Source organism: Rosa rugosa, chromosome 4 (genome assembly GCF_958449725.1).
Source record: "Rosa rugosa chromosome 4, drRosRugo1.1, whole genome shotgun sequence".
Lineage (NCBI taxonomy): Eukaryota > Viridiplantae > Streptophyta > Magnoliopsida > Rosales > Rosaceae > Rosa > Rosa rugosa.
In genome coordinates, this window is record NC_084823.1 from 30,771,145 (window position 1) to 30,787,971 (window position 16,827).

The following is a 16,827-nucleotide window of genomic DNA, read 5'->3' on the forward strand; positions in this document are numbered from 1 at the left end:
TTTTTTTTCCTACTGTTTGGCTCCAATTTTGCTGCAGCTGGTCAACAGTCTCTTTTCTTGCGCGGGCGTGCCAGCACCGTCGGGTGCGGTCGTCGGGGGTGTCCCTTGACCTGACTTCTGTCGAGCGATTGTAGACGAGGAGAGCACCAACCTCGTCGTGGGATTCTTTGTGCCTCGTGGTGAGGACTTTGCTGAAGTTTCTTCTTGTTCACAAGTCGATACTCAATATTGCAGATTGAGCAGAGCGAAATCACCGGGAAGTATTGAGATCTTGCTAAAGCGTGACTTTAGCTTGGCTGGGTTGCTAGGGCGTTACCCTTGCTTGGCTGGTTCTGTAACCGTTGTGGTCGCGGCACTACCGTCGGCTCCCGAGGAGACTAGGACCGAAGCACGTTGACAGAGGGTTTGGTGGCACTGAAAGTCGGCTTCTGAGAAGACTAGGACTAGGAGTGTGATCACCGGTAAGAGAAAGAGAAAGAGAGGGAGAGGAGTTGCTCTTAGAGAGGTTTGCTCTAGAGAGAACTTAGATCATCTTAGAGATGTTGTTGTTGAATGTGAATGTGTCTTTGTGTTGGTGTTTGGTCGTGGTACTAAAATCGGCTCTCTAGGAGACTAGGACTGAAGTACGTTGACAGAGGGTTTGGCGGCACTGAAAGTCGGCTTCTGAGAAGACTAGGACTAGGAGTGTGATCACCGGTAAGAGAAAGAGAAAGAGAGGGAGAGGAGTTGCTCTTAGAGAGGTTTGCTCTAGAGAGAACTTAGATCATCTTAGAGATGTTGTTGTTGAATGTGAATGTGTGTTTTAGAATGAGAGGAGAAGGTGTTTATATAGGGAAGAAAAAGAAGAGTGAAATGATGAGTGGAAGAAAAATAATGAAAGTGGAGTATGAAAGTGATTTGTAAAATATGGAAAAGATAGAGAAATGATGAAAAGAAAGCAAGGCATGAAGGTGCAAAAACATGGAAGTGATGATGATCTATTAAAGAGATTGTCTTGAAAAATATATCCAAGGAAAAGAAGAAAAGCATCTAGCTTTCTTCATGTGGGTAGGAAACATGAACATGTGAATATTGAGCTGGTTTTAGGTCAGTTTCTGCCCCTTTATTCCTTCAATTATTTCTCCAACAAGACTTCAGAATGAGCTTTCGACTTCTTCATAAAAAATGTTCCACTAGGAGTGTAGATCATCCTGACAAATTTTCAGAGCTTTATTCCATGAGGTTGGGCTGGAAATGCTGCTGGACCTCTTACAGGTCCAGTTTTCCAGTTTTGCTTCTGTAGAAAATTGGACTGATTGTTTGAAGGTCTTCCACTCAAAAAAATCTCTGGCACTCTTCATAAGAAATTATCCTTGGGCTGTCTAGAATGGATCTACAGAGTTTCAGCTCATTTCAAGTTCATTTGGTGAGTCTGCCGCCCCTCCTTCCTTGTTTAGCTCGGTTTCTCCTAGCCGAAGTAGGAAAATATGCTAAAGTTGACTTTTCATGTTTCCATGCTTCCATAGTAGGCTTTATTTAGCCTCTAAATATATATTTCGAACTTTTCGACAATATATAGCTTGAGCCACTGACATTGGCTCAATTTCTCCAAGACACGCCTTGTCAGGCCAAAATGCTTATTTTGGGTCCAAACACCTACATTAATATGTATATCATGTAAAGTTCATATGAAATTTAAGCTTAAAAACTATCAATCAAGCAAACTGCATATAATCACTTACTTGCCACTTATTTGACATGCGTTCCCTCGCGAATTGATCCCACTCTTCTAAGTTCACACCATTGGGTTTAAGTTTGGCAAATAGATGTGTTCTCCCTATGGATATCACTAATTTCCAAGCAGCAATCGAGGATTCAAAACTCGAATATATGGACATACATTTTCGGCACTTGTGCCATATCTATTTTATTGTTATGAATAATGCTTTTAATTTGTTGGATTATCTTTGGTGAGTTATCAACAAAGTTATTTATTTCATACATGTGATCCATTAAATTAATTTTATGATTAGGCATGTCTTGTGGGGAAGCTTGTTTGATGATAATGCTACTACGCACACCGTTCTCCGAGACTGAAAATATTTTCCAAATTTATTGCCTACTCATACTTCTGTGACAACAATATCAGGCCAATCTAACCTAATAGAGGGCCATGGCAAGCCCACTTTATGGTGTCCAATGCTACTGAATTTACCATTAACGAGACCTTGTACTCTCCACGTTCCAGACAAATGTTATTGAGTTTTAAGGATATTCGAGTCAATGGTTATCATGTTGAAACCACAGGAAAAAAAAAGTGGAATATCTTTGGATAACCTCCAACTTGTATGGCCAGAAGCATACATTAGAGAAACTAAGATGCCTCTTGAGTGGTTTTCACATAACCTCAATTAGAACGATTGAGGCAAATGACATAGTTAGCCAGAAGCTATCCAATTCGAGCAACTACTTGCTACGACATGACCGTTTCGGACACCCAGGTTAAAGTATGATGCGCCATATATCCTAAATTCATCCCACGGGCATTCCCTTACTAATAAGAATCTTGTGTTTAGCAACACACTATGCCAAACTGCTTGCTGAGAAAATTGAATGTAAGATATGCAAAGACTGATAAAGACTCCACCTCTATTCCTCTCATTTTCTCTTTTTTGTTTAGAGAATTTTTATATACACATCTCAATTTGTTTAATACACACCCCAGTTTTTTGAACAATTTTAAATCTCAAATTTACCCTTTTCTCAAGTAATACAGAAAAAAAAAATCTGGGTTCACCAGAAGAACACAGCGAGTCCACCAACAAGCAATCATGCCAAAATTCATTGGCAAAGAAGAGATTTAAAAACCAAACTATTAGCATCTAATAGAAACCCAAACGGTTTTTAGTTTCCTCTACGCAGCAGTATCTAGCTATCTTGAAGAGTTGTAGATGTTGTTGTCTTATTGATCAAGCTCAAACCTTCAAAACTCTTTATATTACAGTACATACAAGAACATATAATGTTCGGTCATCATTTCATTTGGAATAGTGGCAAATAAACAAAAGGCATGCACTAGGAACTTGAGCATTGGAAGAACAACTTTAGATCACAGGACCAAAATAATAGTATTGAATTGGAAGAAATTCAATAATCAATCATTAATCAAAGAATTAAAAACAGAAAATAGGCTGGGATGGAAGAGGAAAAAGAGAGGAAGAGAATAGGTTGTTATTGCAATGACTGTATACGTTGGAAGAAAGATAAGGGATTGCAGTTGGGTATAGAGACAGAGGAAAGGGAAGGGTAAAAAAGGAAAAATTGGAGCAAAAATGACAAAAATATGTTGACGGGTGTGTATTAAGAAAAAAGGGATGGGTATATTATATAGGACGCGTTACGGCGCCGTTTGGTGCATCTCCCATCTAAACTCCAAAACCCTAACAAAGAAAATTGCTTAAACCCTTGAACGCCTAGAGGCACAAGATTTCTTCTTCTTCTTCTTGTTCAATGGCGGAACCCCAAATGTCCAAGACCTTCCCCGTGAAACCGAAGCAAAAAGCCAAGCCTCGCACCCCAAAACAAACCGCAGAATCCAAGTACTGGTCCTCCTTCAAAACCAAGCAAATCCCTAATCTCATCGCCTCCATAAACTCCCTCACCTTCTCCCCCACCGCCCCTCACTCCTTCGCCGCCGCCCACTCCACCTCCCTCACCCTCTACAACCCCCAAAACCAATTCTCCCGCTCCTCCAACATCTCCCTAAACGACGTCGTCTCCTCCGCCTCCTTCCGCTCCGACGGCCTCCTCATCGCCGCCGCCGACCTCTCCGGCCTCGTCCAAGTCTTCGATGTCAAAACCCGAACCCCCCTCCGCAGGCTCCGGTCCCACACCCGCCCCGTCCGCTTCGTCAAGTTCCCCCTCGCCGATAAGCTCCACTTGGTCTCCGGCGGCGACGACGCGGTCGTCAAGTACTGGGACGTCGCCGGCGAGACCACGATTTGCGACTTCCTAGGGCACAAGGACTACGTGCGCTGCGGCGATTGGTCCCCAAATGATTCCAACATGTTCATCACTGGGTCGTATGATCACACAGTGAAGCTCTGGGATGTGAGGGATAAGGATTCGAGCTCCGTGACGGAAGTGAATCACGGTAAGCCGGTGGAGGACGTGATGTTCTTGCCTTCCGGCGGCTTAATTGCGACGGCCGGAGGAGACTCGGTGAAGATTTGGGATTTGATTGGAGGTGGGAAGCTGGTGTATTCAATGGAGAGCCACAACAAGACGGTGACTTCGATTTGTGTTGGGAAAGTTGGGAAGCTCAGTGGGGAAGAGGCTCAGCAGTACAGGATTTTGAGTGTGGCATTGGATGGTTACATGAAGGTTTTCGATTACGCGAAAATGAAGGTTACTCATTCAATGAGGTTCCCTGCGCCGCTCATGTCAGTGGGGTTTTCGCCGGATTGTATGACTAGGGTTATAGGAACTTCGAATGGGATAATATATGCTGGGAGGAGGAAAAACAAGGAAGATGTGGAGAGTGGTTCTGATGAGGAGCTTACCAAGTATGAAAGGAGGTTGAAGAAGTTGGGTTCCGGGAATGCTTTGGGTTTGGGGCCTGTGGCGGAGGAGCCACGGATTAGGGTCTTGAAGCCTACTAGTTTTCGGTATTTTCAGAGAGGGCAGTCAGAGAAGCCGTCTGAGAGAGATTATCTGGTGATGAGGCCGAAGAAGGTGAAGTTGGGGGAGCATGATAAGCTGTTGAAGAAGTTTAGGCATAAGGAAGCTCTGGTGTCTGTATTGGGGAGGACTAAGAATCCGGAGAATGCTGTGGCTGTGATGGAAGAATTGGTGTCGAGAAAGAAGTTGCTGAAATGTGTTTCGAATTTGGATTTGGAGGAGCTCGGAATGTTGCTGATGTTTTTGCAGAGGTACTCGACCATGCCAAGGTACTCGAGGTTGTTGATGGGGTTGACAGAGAAGGTTATTGAGATGAGGGCTGACGACATTAGGGCTTCTACAGAGTTGAGGGGTCTTATGAGAAACATTAAACGTGCTGTCGAGGAGGAAATACGAATACAACAATCTTTGCAAGAGATACAGGGTGTGATTTCTCCTTTGTTGAGGATAACTGGAAGAAGATGAAACTTTCTTCTCAAGAACCATTTATGAGGCGGCTGCTCTGTGTTTACCTGCTTCAGGTGTCTTTATCTATTCTGTTTCTCTAGAATCTAGTGTATTGCAATTTTGTTTCTTTAAAATCTAATGCACGTTTTATCTTCTTTCTTAGTTTGAATCTGGGTTATCCAGATAAAGAAATTGTGAGCTCAATACTTCCTATTCTCCAATTCAGTTTTGCCCTTAAAATGTGCTCAGCGAGTTGTGTATCCTGAGAATGTTTTGGTTTACCAACCTTTATATGAAATGATACGGGTTTTATTTCATATTTTGCACTCACAATTGTTATGATTAACTGTCTGTTTGGTTCTTTGGTCTTCAATGAATGGTACATATTTTCATGTGAAGTAGAGACATGGTTGTAGTTCTGTTCTCATGTTGCCTAAGATGGCCAAAGTCCAAAAACAATAAAACTACAACTTGGCTACAACACTATGAATCCTCGAAAACCCAGAAGCATCATATAGAGACGATCATCATCTTTGCAGCTGCCCAAAACTGTGGTAATTAAAGTTGATCCTCATAAAGAGGAATTTAGATACTCAGAACCACATTTAACCTCAGGAGCATGAACACCAGTTGTCCAGGGAAATAACCCCACTTCAACCACAGAACTAATCCAAACATTAGCAGAAAAGCCTAGAATCCAAATGCCATTTGAATCCATAATACCACCCCAGCACCAATCCAAACATTCCCCAACTTCTGTAACATTAATGGCATTCTTTTTGTGCTGCAGATTCCTTGATGAAAGTCAATCTTGTCAATATTTCATTCTAGTTGAAGAGTGCATGGTCCCGGACAGAGAAGGGTTTTTGAGATGAGGGCTGATGTGATTACAGCTTCTAATCCGTTGAAGGGTCATGTTAGAACATTAAACGTACTGTTGAGGAGGAATTACGAATACAACAATGATTGCAATAGATACATGGTGATTTCTTCGTTGTTGAGGATACTGGAATAAGATGAAACTTTGTCTCTCTTTGTTTATCTGCCTGAGGTGTCTATCTATTCAGTATACTGTTTCTTTGAATCGTGTATTGCAATTTTCCTTCTCTAGGATCTAATGTATGTTGTTTCATTCCATTTCTTTTTCTTACTTCAAATCTCGGTTATTGTTGTGAGTTCAATGCTTCCTATTCTCCAATTCGGTTTTGGTTTACCAACCTATATATGAAATGATGCAGGTTTTGTCCCATGTATTGCACTCGCAATTGTTTTGAGCAACCATCTGTTTGATTTTATTTTATTTTTTTGGTCTGAACCTGTTTGATTCTTTGGTCATCAATGAATGGTACATATTTACATGTGAAGTAGAGATGGTTCTAGTTTTGGTTCATGTTGCCTCTTAATTTTTACCAAAAAGAGCAGAGCTACGACTTAGCTATAATAATGATTTCTCAAAAACCCAAAAAAAAGGCATCATCTTTGCAGCTGCAAAGCAAACAGAATCACATTTAACCTTAGCAGCATGAACACCAGTTTTCCAGGCTAAGTTTAATCCATGAAACAACCCCCACTACAAGCACAGAACCAGTCCCAACATTAGCAGAAAAGCGTAGAGTCCAAATACCATTTGAATCCCTAATAACACCCCCAGCACTAAGAGATTCATCCCCTGAACTTTTACTTTCATCAGTATTGAGCTTGAAAGTATAAATCGTAGGAGGGCACCAATGCAAAACAGTGGTCATTTTCAATTTTGCCTGAGAGGAATTTCCATCGTATTGCATTGCAGCCAATTGGGCAGGTGAAAAAGCAGCACCAAACATAAGTTTACATCTCCACTTCCAAATATACCACAAGCTGATGCAGAAAGTAAGAAACCAAGAAGTAGATTTAGAGTTGTGAGCTTTAGCTTTCAGACGAGCAGCTAGCCAGCGAGGCCTCAAAATCTGAAGATAAAGTAGAGAAAGAAACATTATAACCAAGCCTGATCCAGATTTGTAGAAAAATCTTGCATCCTTGAAATAAATTATCTAAAGACTCAATGTGCAGCTTGCATCTTGGAGAACTAGGATCACTGGATAAACGTCACCGGATCCATTTCCATTTTTCAGAACCTTGGAACAAAGAGAGGTAAGCATTTTTCACAGAAAATTTACCAGAGGCATTCAAGTTCCATATGGCTCAATAGAACTGCTACCACGGAATCCTGCATGAGCATAAGCAATTTTGTAGATGATTTCTTGTGGATGGAACTGAATCAAATTACTAAGATTGCAGCCAGAAGAAGTATCGTAATGCTGAACAGGTAGCATAGTGTCACTCGCGGATAGGGTTAATAGTTGATAGTCAACTGTTAAAGTGCACAGGCAGCCCAAGTGTCATGCCAAAAAAAAAGCGCAGACTTCCCTTCACCTATGCTGTGTACTTCAAATTTCATACATTTGATAAAATACTGACCCCATGGACACCTCTATACTTTGAGGAACAAGAAGAGTTGGAATATTCACCTGCAACAGGCTCTTGTCCTTCAAATATTTGGAGAAAGAATTTCATGCCATAACCCTTTCTCCTTTTATAACATTCTCCAGCAGCTGTGTTTCTAGTCTTCTACACCCTAAGCCCTTAGGTCTACAAACAGCATCCCAATTGACTGAATGCACCTTGGCTTTTCTTCAGCATGTCATCTAAATGGGAAAGTATGGTGACCTTATTGATGCTACTGTCGTTATAGTATGAGTTTTCTGCATTAACCTGCATGGCTGAATTGCCAATATAAGGGCATTAAGTTTTTTCATATGTCTTCAAATTATTTAATGCAACTTACGTCGGTTGGGCTCTTGATCTTTTACGTTTCATTTCAACGAGTCTTGCTTTTAATATGGCTGCATTTAGTGCTAGGCATTGTTCCATACTAAAGCATAGTTTCTTGTATCTGTAATAAATGGATGCCCCAATGTTTCTATAGTACTTAGAATCTTAACATTCGTTTCTCTGTTACCTGGATGTGTTCCTTATACATTAGCCTAATTTCATGTATCTTGTTATTAATTAGTCCCACTCTAATAACACCGATACTAGATTTCTAATTCGACCTTTCTATCCACTCCTATGCTTATCTTAACTTTACTCTTTGGTTTATTTGTTATTCTTTTGAACTAGGTAAGTATTTGATTTCTGTATCAGTTATTGACCATGGCAGACCTTTAGATAACAGGTTTTACTGAATATGTATTTTAGCATCGTTTGTTTATGCTACCTCTGGAAGTTGAAAAAATATTGTGTGTAAAATTATATATGACTTCCTCAGAATCATAAGTTGAAGTAATGTTGCTAGGTATGCTGTCCACATGTTGGGAGTGAAGTACATTTCCAAAGTTCTTGTATATTTCGCCCTTAGCACAACATTCTCAATTAAAATGAAGGAACAATCGGAGACATGGGATGGAAGCAAAGTTATTTATAATGTTCATGGGGAGAATCGGGATCTGTCATTGGGTAGACTTGAGTCTACACTTTTTTTTTTTTTTTTTTTTTCTTTGAAACAAAACTCTAGTATTTCAAATTTGATGAAATGTATCTCTCACAAGTCACAATCACAATGCTGTGTCTTGGATCACTGGCATAGCCTAATTATGCTGTTTGCTAAGTTTCCCTGTATAGATTTTTACTGTACTTTGACCATCTTAGTTTCGATCTTGACAGGATATATCAGAACCCTGTAATCATATAAGGGCTACCAGAAAAGCCTTCTGGACATCTCCAAGTAATATCAAAGCTTCTTTAGTGTTCAGGATTGACATGTTCAATTTCTAATTAAGCTTTCTACTGCCAATATGCCTTTGTGTTCCCCAAGTTCTGTAGCATTACTGGAATTCTTTTCGTGCTGTAGATGCCTTGATTCCTTGATGAAATTCAATCTTGTAAATATTTCCTTTTAGTTGAAGAGTGCAATTCAAAATACAATGGTAGCATGGTATTGAAATGCTTTTGGTGATTGTATTAAGATGCTAGGCAAGAATGTAATTACGGTGAAGAATGTTGATTGTTGTGACAATTGTGAATTATAGCATGATGCGCAAGTAAAATCTCAAGATGATTTTGCTGGTGGTGAATTGGCATGAGTGGAAAATGCAGACAATTGCAAGAAAGTTATTGATCTGAAATGCAATCTACAGAAAAAGTCGAGGTAATATTGATTCCCTGATCAATGTTTTATAAATTTTGATTGTGGATTTCCAACTCAAGTTGAAGTCTGATTCTAGTGCTTTGTTCTTGGGCTTACTTCCTTAAGCAGAGGGTTAATGACTGGACTTGTGTGCATAACTTAGTTGCACATATCTGCCTGTTCATACTTGTTATGATGATGACTGACTGCTGATCGAAGTGTGGCTGCTTTCTAAATCTGAGGATTAGTGACAAGAATGTGGACATATGATCGTGTAGCACACATATCAGCTCGGGGAGACGTCAAAGATGAAATGTTGTTGAAGTTAAAGTCTCTATAATGCTGCATAATGCATAATAACGGAAGAGGCTTATATCTAAAGCAGAGAGTTGACTTCACATCTGATTCTATTCTACATTTCTACATAGATGCAGATGATTATGTGCTGTTTTAAACTATTTACACTGCAATTATGAGGAGTCATTACTAATGAGGCATCAACTGGTTTACCCTCTGCTATGATTTCTGTCTTCTATAGGCTTTTAAACTTGAGGTGTAATATTTCAAACAAGATTCCTGAACTCATTTGGCATTTTCATCACCTTCATTATTTGAATAGTTGATCAATGTTCTTTTTAGAAATCATAAATATTCCTACAAGTCATTAAACAAGAGTCACCACATTCATACTAGATCATCAAAGCAAGTAACAATCAAGACAAACAACTGCAGAACATACTAGAAAGCATTACCAATTAAACTCCGTCTTAGGAGTGTCACCGTAAAGTAGATCATCCATTTTCGAATGAATCAATGTCTGAGCAGGACCACCACCACCACAGTTGTTGGATGCCTGTGAATGTTCTTCGAGTCTAATCTTCTCAATTAGATACTGCTTCTCTGCCGCGGCTTCCCTCAATTGTTGTTTCAGGTAGCTGTTAGCATATTCTTCTTCCGACACAAGAGCAATCTTCTGGAGCCTCAGCACCTCTTGTTTTGCCTCATTGGCCTTGAGTTGGAACATATCAGCCTCTGCAAGTTTAAGCCTCACAATCTTCTCCAGCTGTTGGACTTGCATCTTCTTTTTGTGCTTCTCCAGCATTAGTTCTACATATTTCCTGGTCTTTTCCAGAAGTTCCCTGTCACAAGCCTCAACAACCATTCGTGCTCTCTCGTACATTCTCATCTTCTCATCATCATCAGCTACCATTTCCATCTTCACTGTGGCAATCTTTTGCGGGGCCATCAGCTGTTCACCCACCTCATTTTCAAGGATCTTTGGAGACTCTACATGAGGCTCAAGCTCTTGAGGAAACATTGAACAGTTTATCATGGATGCATAATCAAACTCCTTAAAAATGTGATCCTTGAAAAGTATGGTAGAAATTTATTCCTCCTATCAAAATGATACTAGTTTAGATACTAGTTTAACTGTATAAGGCTAAACTAGGAAGGATATCCAATACCATAATGCATTGAAAAATCAAGGATTACAAATGTATTTTCTAATGTATGCCTAGTCACTTAATCGACTCCTGATTACATAATCAAAGGCCAATTAACTCATCATTACATAATCAATGTCTCATCCCCTAATCGACATGTTATTGAGTCATAATTGCATAATCTACTCCTAATCTCCCTTTAATCAAAGCATAATTACAGGGTAATAATTGGTAAATTACTTTAGTAACCAAATACATACTCTATACTTCTATAGTTCATCCGGCTTATAACATCTTACATCTATAAATGTTCAAATGTTTTGCTTGAATGACCACGGCAGTTTTGTTAATCCCCATGTTTCAGAAGTGGAACAATAGTGGTCTACAAGTCATTTGCAGTTGACCAAGTGTTTATTTATTATGTTGATGTTTGAATTCATTCTACTTTAACATAAATTTGAAGTCCTGCATCACAATATTTTAGCTTGTCCACACCCCATTAACATACATTATGCAAAATGTATACTAAAACTTGACTTATTTTGCTGCACTATCTGAAATAATATCAATGATTTTGAGAACCCAGTTCACCAGAACCAAATTATAAGGATAATACATTACACCAACCATAAATTTAAATCTATCTGTCACCTAAGAGCTAATGAATATTACCAAAGAATGGAACTTATATTCTTATTTGTATAAACGTAATGTTTGCAAGTAATCTGTGGTTCATAAGTTTAATATTATAAAAGTCTGCTCTAATATAGCTACTGCCCATTAGCCTCAACTTTCATAAGCTTCAGCTAAAACACAGAAACAGAAGAACTTCAAAACGATATCATCCAACCACGTCAACTCTTCAACCACGGAAATAACTGTACCTTGGTCAAACTTCCACATTACCATTTGAGATTCTCATATCCTGCAAAGAAAACCATTTGGAATATAAGAACAATATGTGAGTTTACATCTAACTGTATTGATGCAGTCATGCAGACATGCATGACTGCATCTATTTCATATTCACACCAAACAAATTCAAAGGTCAATATCGCTTGCAACACATTGCAAACAACAATTAAAATGAAAAAAAAAAACCAAGCAGTAGATGTAGAGTAATGATGACACTTTCAAGACTCAAACTGCTGGAATCTTATACTACAAAGTGAAGGGAACGTGGATTATTTTCTATATGTCTGTGCATCTAAGTAAAGAAATTTTCAATACCTGAATCAGGACTTTGAAAGTACATGTCTTCCGGTTTTGTCTTCTTATCCTTGGGAGAAATAACTTCGGGCTCTAGATCTGATTCTGTAATGTTCCGTGCTGGCACCGATTGCTTTCTCTTTGAACGAGCTCTTCTGTTCTGGAACCAATTGTAAACATTAGTTTCGGTAACTTGGCCATGTTGTGAGAGTTCTATGGTAATCTCTTTGACCCTGTGCTTTCCTGGAGTTCCATTGGCTTCATCATAGATACGCTCAAGGATTTCAAGTTGCAAACTTGTTGGCGTCCACCGCTGCCTTGCAGTTACCTTGCTGCCACCAGATGCCATCAAATCGCCATACACACTTCCCATCTTCGCTCCTGGACCAGAAAGACTGATGAATATGACAATATATTCGACAAAACCCTTCACAGATATGCACAAATTATGAAATGAAATTAAAGCATATCACAACCTAAAGAGCCACCAAACTCAGTAGTCCAAACAAAGTGAATCAAACAACCTTCATTAGAACTTAACTTCACGAAATGTAAATGTAAAATAAAGAAAAGGATAGCTCAGAAGAAACATGGTCCCAATGCCATAAACGCTTCGGCCTACAATAGTACTTAAGGAATGGGAAGAAAGAGCAGTGAAACAAGAAAACGAGAATGCAGGAAATTAACAGCAAAGAACAGAAAGTGCAAGTGAAACCAAAACCAGCAAAGTCCAAAAATCACAATACAAATACATTGATTTCCACCCTTACCACATGAGTACATGACTCATGACTCTAGATTCAAAATGGACATCTTCTTTTCTCTCTAGGACAACAAAAACGACATTTGGCTTAGGATAGACCAGAGCAGAGCCAAACCCAACCTTAACAATTGCTTATTTAACATTAAAGTCGATACAATCTTTGCATGCTTCACACAATTCCCAGAAACCTAAACAACATAGCAAACCATAAACCCAATGAAAACCAAAACAACAGGTCCCCATTGCGCACTTCCACTAAACCCATAAAAACCTGTCTACAATAACACTAAGCATAAACTGTAAAACCCAGAAAAGTAGTTGACTTAATGAAAGGTACAGTTGTTGAAAATGTGAGTAAGAGAAGAACCAGAAAGATCCTGTTGGGCAGTGAAGGCCTTGTGCATATCAACAAGCTGCTCACAGATGACGGCGTAGACGGCGATCTGTTTCCGGAGTTGCTCGACTTGGTCGTCCGTCATGACCTTCCTGCAAAACCCATCTGGGTTCTGAGTCTTCAGCTTCTCCATTTTCATTGCCAACACTCTTCTCTGCCCCTCCATTCTCGCTTTTGCTTCACCTTACTTAGAAACCCATTTTCTATGCGTCTGAATTGAGTCTCTATTTATATAAAGAGCGAGAGAAATGTAGAATGCAAGTAATGTTGAGGAAAGTACCAAAAAGGTAGAAGGAGAGGCGTAATTCGAGTCCGTGGTGTTTTGACCGGGAGTAATTGCTGTGGGTTTTATAAGGTATGACTCATATGACAGCTTTTTAACCGATATTAGCAAGGAAAGAAAGAAAAAAAAGATATCTTGATTGGGAAATTATAACATAGGTTCTGGATCATAATACACGTGATGGTCAGTGTGATATTATTAGCTCACGTGACTCGTAGTGATTTTTAATTGGTCTCTTAAAATTTTTTCTTTTTCTTTTTTAACCCCCTCTGCATGGTCCCCATCACATTCAAGTAATATTATTGGTTGAGACCACTACATGCCAGTGCCACGTGGTACTCCGCGACAATCTCCTCGTAAATCCCATTATTATACACAAAATCTGTTTGATTAATTTAGAGGATTGATTTTTTTTTTTTTTTTAGAAGAGAAGAGAAGAGAAAATTTTTCATTAAACTTATCTTTTTTTTTTTTTTTAGTTACGGAGGGCTAAAAGCCACTAAGCAAGAACAATTCTCGGTTTCAATAGACCCTCTTTATCTTTTTGGAGTCTTCCCTTGATACAATCAGGCGATTCCTCAAAAAAGTGTTGTCCCGCAAATTCAATCTATTACAAATATGAGAATGACATCATAAAACCTCAACTACTAGATCGAGAAGATGACCTACTCAAACCCCAAATGCATAACCGGCAGTCACAGAAACCATGAGCTGATAGAGCCCAACCTCTAACCACACTAATCGCCGTTGTAATTGGGTTACATAACATTATCTTACCCCAGGAGTCTCGAATCATCCTTAAAGCCAATCTCCAGAAGAAACCTACCATCTTTCCCACTGTATCCTGAAACCGCCAGAAAACATGCAAGTGCAGCTCCCCATTAAATCGAAAATGGAAATCGATAAATTTGACATTATCTATCTATTTATAGCATATTCATAGGTACTGTGTAAAAAAAATTAATTCGATCCGCCGTCATTTCGACATCAAACAAAGCGGTCAACCCTTTATTTTCTTATACTTCCCAAAGAGGAGGTGAACCATGAGGAGATAAACTTCTCAAAAATTTTACATTAGTTGATATAGCTCATACCCACAAGAGAGTGAGAGCTGACAGATCGAAAAAAGAAGTTGCGAATGAGCGGTTATGAGAATATTAGTTTTATGTGATATTTAGGGTTTAGGGTTGACCTAGATATCGAGACCCAAACGAAGACGAAAATAGCTAAATTTTTTACCATAACCATTTCTTCTTATCATGATAACATCTAACGGTCAATTTTGATGAATTCTATTTCCTACACATTGCTCATGGAAGGTATACCTTTTTATACAACTAATAATTAAGTTAGACCACAGTTGTAGACATATAAAGATTTTTTGCAATCCAAAAAATCGAAGTTGGAAATCGATAAATTTAATTGACATTACCCATCTATTTATAGCGTATTCATAGATACTGTGTAAAAAAATTAATCCGATCGGCCATCATTCGAGATCAAACAAAGCGGTCAACTATTTATATGCTTATAATTCCCTAAGAGGAGCTGAACCATGAGGAGATAAATTTTCCAAAATTTTGCATTAGTTGATATAGCTCATACCCACGAGAGTAAAAATCTGATCCGCCGTCATTTCGATATCAAACAAAGCGGTCAACCATTTATATGCTTATACTTCCCTAAGAGGAGTTGAACCATTAGGAGATATACTTCTCTGTTAAAGTAAATCCAGAATATGTGTCTGGCCCAAACTCTAGGTTACTTGACCTAGTGGTAATAGGGTTTTAGAATTAGAGATATTCTCGGAAATATTCATAGATACCCGATTAATTGTACGATTATTTTTCCTTGTACAACTCTGATTCTATGTCTTGTAATCCTCTATATAAAGAGACCCCTATTATCAATGAAAGCACGACTCAATTCTCTCCCAATTTTGGTTTTCCTTAAACACTTTATCAGCACGAAAGCCCTAACCCTGAAACCCTAAATTCGTAGCCTTCAAACCCTAGCAACCACCGCCTCATATATTGAAGTCCTCAATCCCAGGATTCCAGAACCGGCGGCGGAACCACCAGAACAGGCTGGAAAACTACTGAACTGGCCACCAGAAGTATAGGTTGCACCGGTTCACCACCTTTCGGACCTCCGATTGCCACCAAATTTTGCCACCAGCAGCGCCTCGATCCCAGGATCCAGGACCCGGAAACAGAACTCTAAAAACCGATCTAAAGGCTGCAGAACCGGCCTACAAAAAAACCGGCAGAAGAAAGAAAAAGAAAAAAAAAAAAAAAAAGGGAAAAGAAGACAGCCCAAGCCCAGAGGCCCACTGACGCAGCCCACTGCCACGTCAGCAACCGGACCCACTACCACGCCATCACAGGGACCCACTGCCACGTCATCACAGGGACCCACCTCCACGTCAGCAGCAGACCCCAATGCCACGTCAGCAGCAGACCCCAATGCCACGTCAGCACCAGTCAACGCCGGTTGACCATTTTCGGTCAACTTTCCGGGCACTTTTCCGGCGACTTTTTCCGGTCAAATTTTCTGGCGACTTATTTCGAGGTATTTTTTACTAAAAGTTCCCATTTTTTGAAGTTTTTATTTCTTTTCTCTTATTTTTCTCGAGGACTTGCAAACTCCCTTCTTCTACCCCCATTTCTTCATCATATGGGAGACCTAATTAAGCCGAACTGTGGGGGTTCGTGCTCACTCCAAGCTTGGAGCTTGTTGAGATCTCTAAATTTAGAGTTTGTAGAGAATTTATGATCGACCACTTACGTCATTGTTTCCATCTAATCCAATACCTCTTGGAATTGAATTTCTTGGAAGCAATTACGCTCAGAAATTCCTAATTTCTTGGAAGCGATTACGCTCAGAAATTCATAATTTCTTGGGAGCAACTACGCTCAGAAATTTTATATGTTTTCGTGGTAGCCTTTTACGCTCCAAAACTAACCCTAATTTCTTGTTCTCTTTCAGGATGAGTAACCTGAACAAATTGGACTTTGCTCCATTGGGAACAACTGGCTCTGGATATCAGAGGTGGGTTCGTGATGTCCGCCAGCATCTCAAGGCCGATGGAATCCTGGATATTATTCTCGAGCATAGTCAGGATGTGCTAACTGTTGAGCAAGCTCAACCTTTGGAAGAAAATAGAGCAGCCTTAGAGGCAAATAAGGCGAAAGCCATCATCATAATGACTCGTCATATGGATGATTCGCTCCAGTACGAGTGTATAAATGAAGAAGACCCCATAAGGCTGTGGCTCTCACTCGAAGAAAGATTTGGCAACTTCCGTGACTTCCTGCTTCCTGACCTGGAAGTGAGATGGCATAGCTTCCGCTTCTGTGATTTCAAGTCTGTTCTTGACTACAACTCAGAAGCACTTCGCATTAAATCCTTAATGAAATTTTGTGGTAAAGAGAACACAGATGCGATGTTGATTGAGAAGAC

At 39.6% G+C, this 16,827-nt stretch overlaps 2 protein-coding genes across 3 annotated transcripts; one reads left to right on the plus strand and one right to left on the minus strand.

Moving 5' to 3' along the window:
- The first annotated feature begins 3,394 nt into the window (after nucleotides 1-3,394).
- LOC133745200 (protein SLOW WALKER 1) lies at nucleotides 3,395-6,353 on the plus strand. Its single transcript, XM_062173221.1, has 2 exons — nucleotides 3,395-5,180; nucleotides 5,897-6,353. Exon 1 carries the CDS (start codon nucleotides 3,490-3,492, stop codon nucleotides 5,122-5,124), a length of 1,635 nt encoding a protein of 544 aa, XP_062029205.1. The 5' UTR covers nucleotides 3,395-3,489; the 3' UTR covers nucleotides 5,125-5,180; nucleotides 5,897-6,353.
- Nucleotides 6,354-9,830: 3,477 nt separating this feature from the next.
- On the minus strand, nucleotides 9,831-13,405 carry LOC133707542 (WUSCHEL-related homeobox 8-like). 2 transcript variants are annotated; one of them, XM_062133194.1, is made up of 4 exons: nucleotides 13,056-13,405; nucleotides 11,947-12,306; nucleotides 11,601-11,641; nucleotides 9,831-10,667 (listed from the first exon to the last, which is right to left on the minus strand). In XM_062133194.1, the coding sequence occupies exons 1-3, from the start codon at nucleotides 13,246-13,248 to the stop codon at nucleotides 11,619-11,621; spliced, it is 576 nt and encodes a 191-aa protein (XP_061989178.1). In that variant the 5' UTR covers nucleotides 13,249-13,405; the 3' UTR covers nucleotides 9,831-10,667; nucleotides 11,601-11,618. The 2 variants fall into 2 exon arrangements, with proteins under 2 accessions (XP_061989178.1, XP_061989177.1); XM_062133193.1 differs by lacking the exon at nucleotides 9,831-10,667 and having other exon boundaries at nucleotides 11,383-11,641; nucleotides 13,056-13,404.
- Nucleotides 13,406-16,827: the final 3,422 nt, after the last annotated feature.

Bases quoted from the DNA above. Each gene is read 5' to 3' on its own strand.
- LOC133745200 (XM_062173221.1), top strand. From the start codon at position 3,490: ATGGCGGAACCCCAAATGTCCAAGACCTTCCCCGTGAAACCGAAGCAA.
- LOC133707542 (XM_062133194.1), bottom strand. From the start codon at position 13,248: ATGGAGGGGCAGAGAAGAGTGTTGGCAATGAAAATGGAGAAGCTGAAG. The intron at 12,307-13,055 runs GTTCTTCTCTTA...TTTCTGGTCCAG, and splicing joins TGCCCAACAGGATCTTTCTG to GAGCGAAGATGGGAAGTGTG. The intron at 11,642-11,946 runs GTATTGAAAATT...TTTTCTTTGCAG, and splicing joins CTTTCAAAGTCCTGATTCAG to GATATGAGAATCTCAAATGG.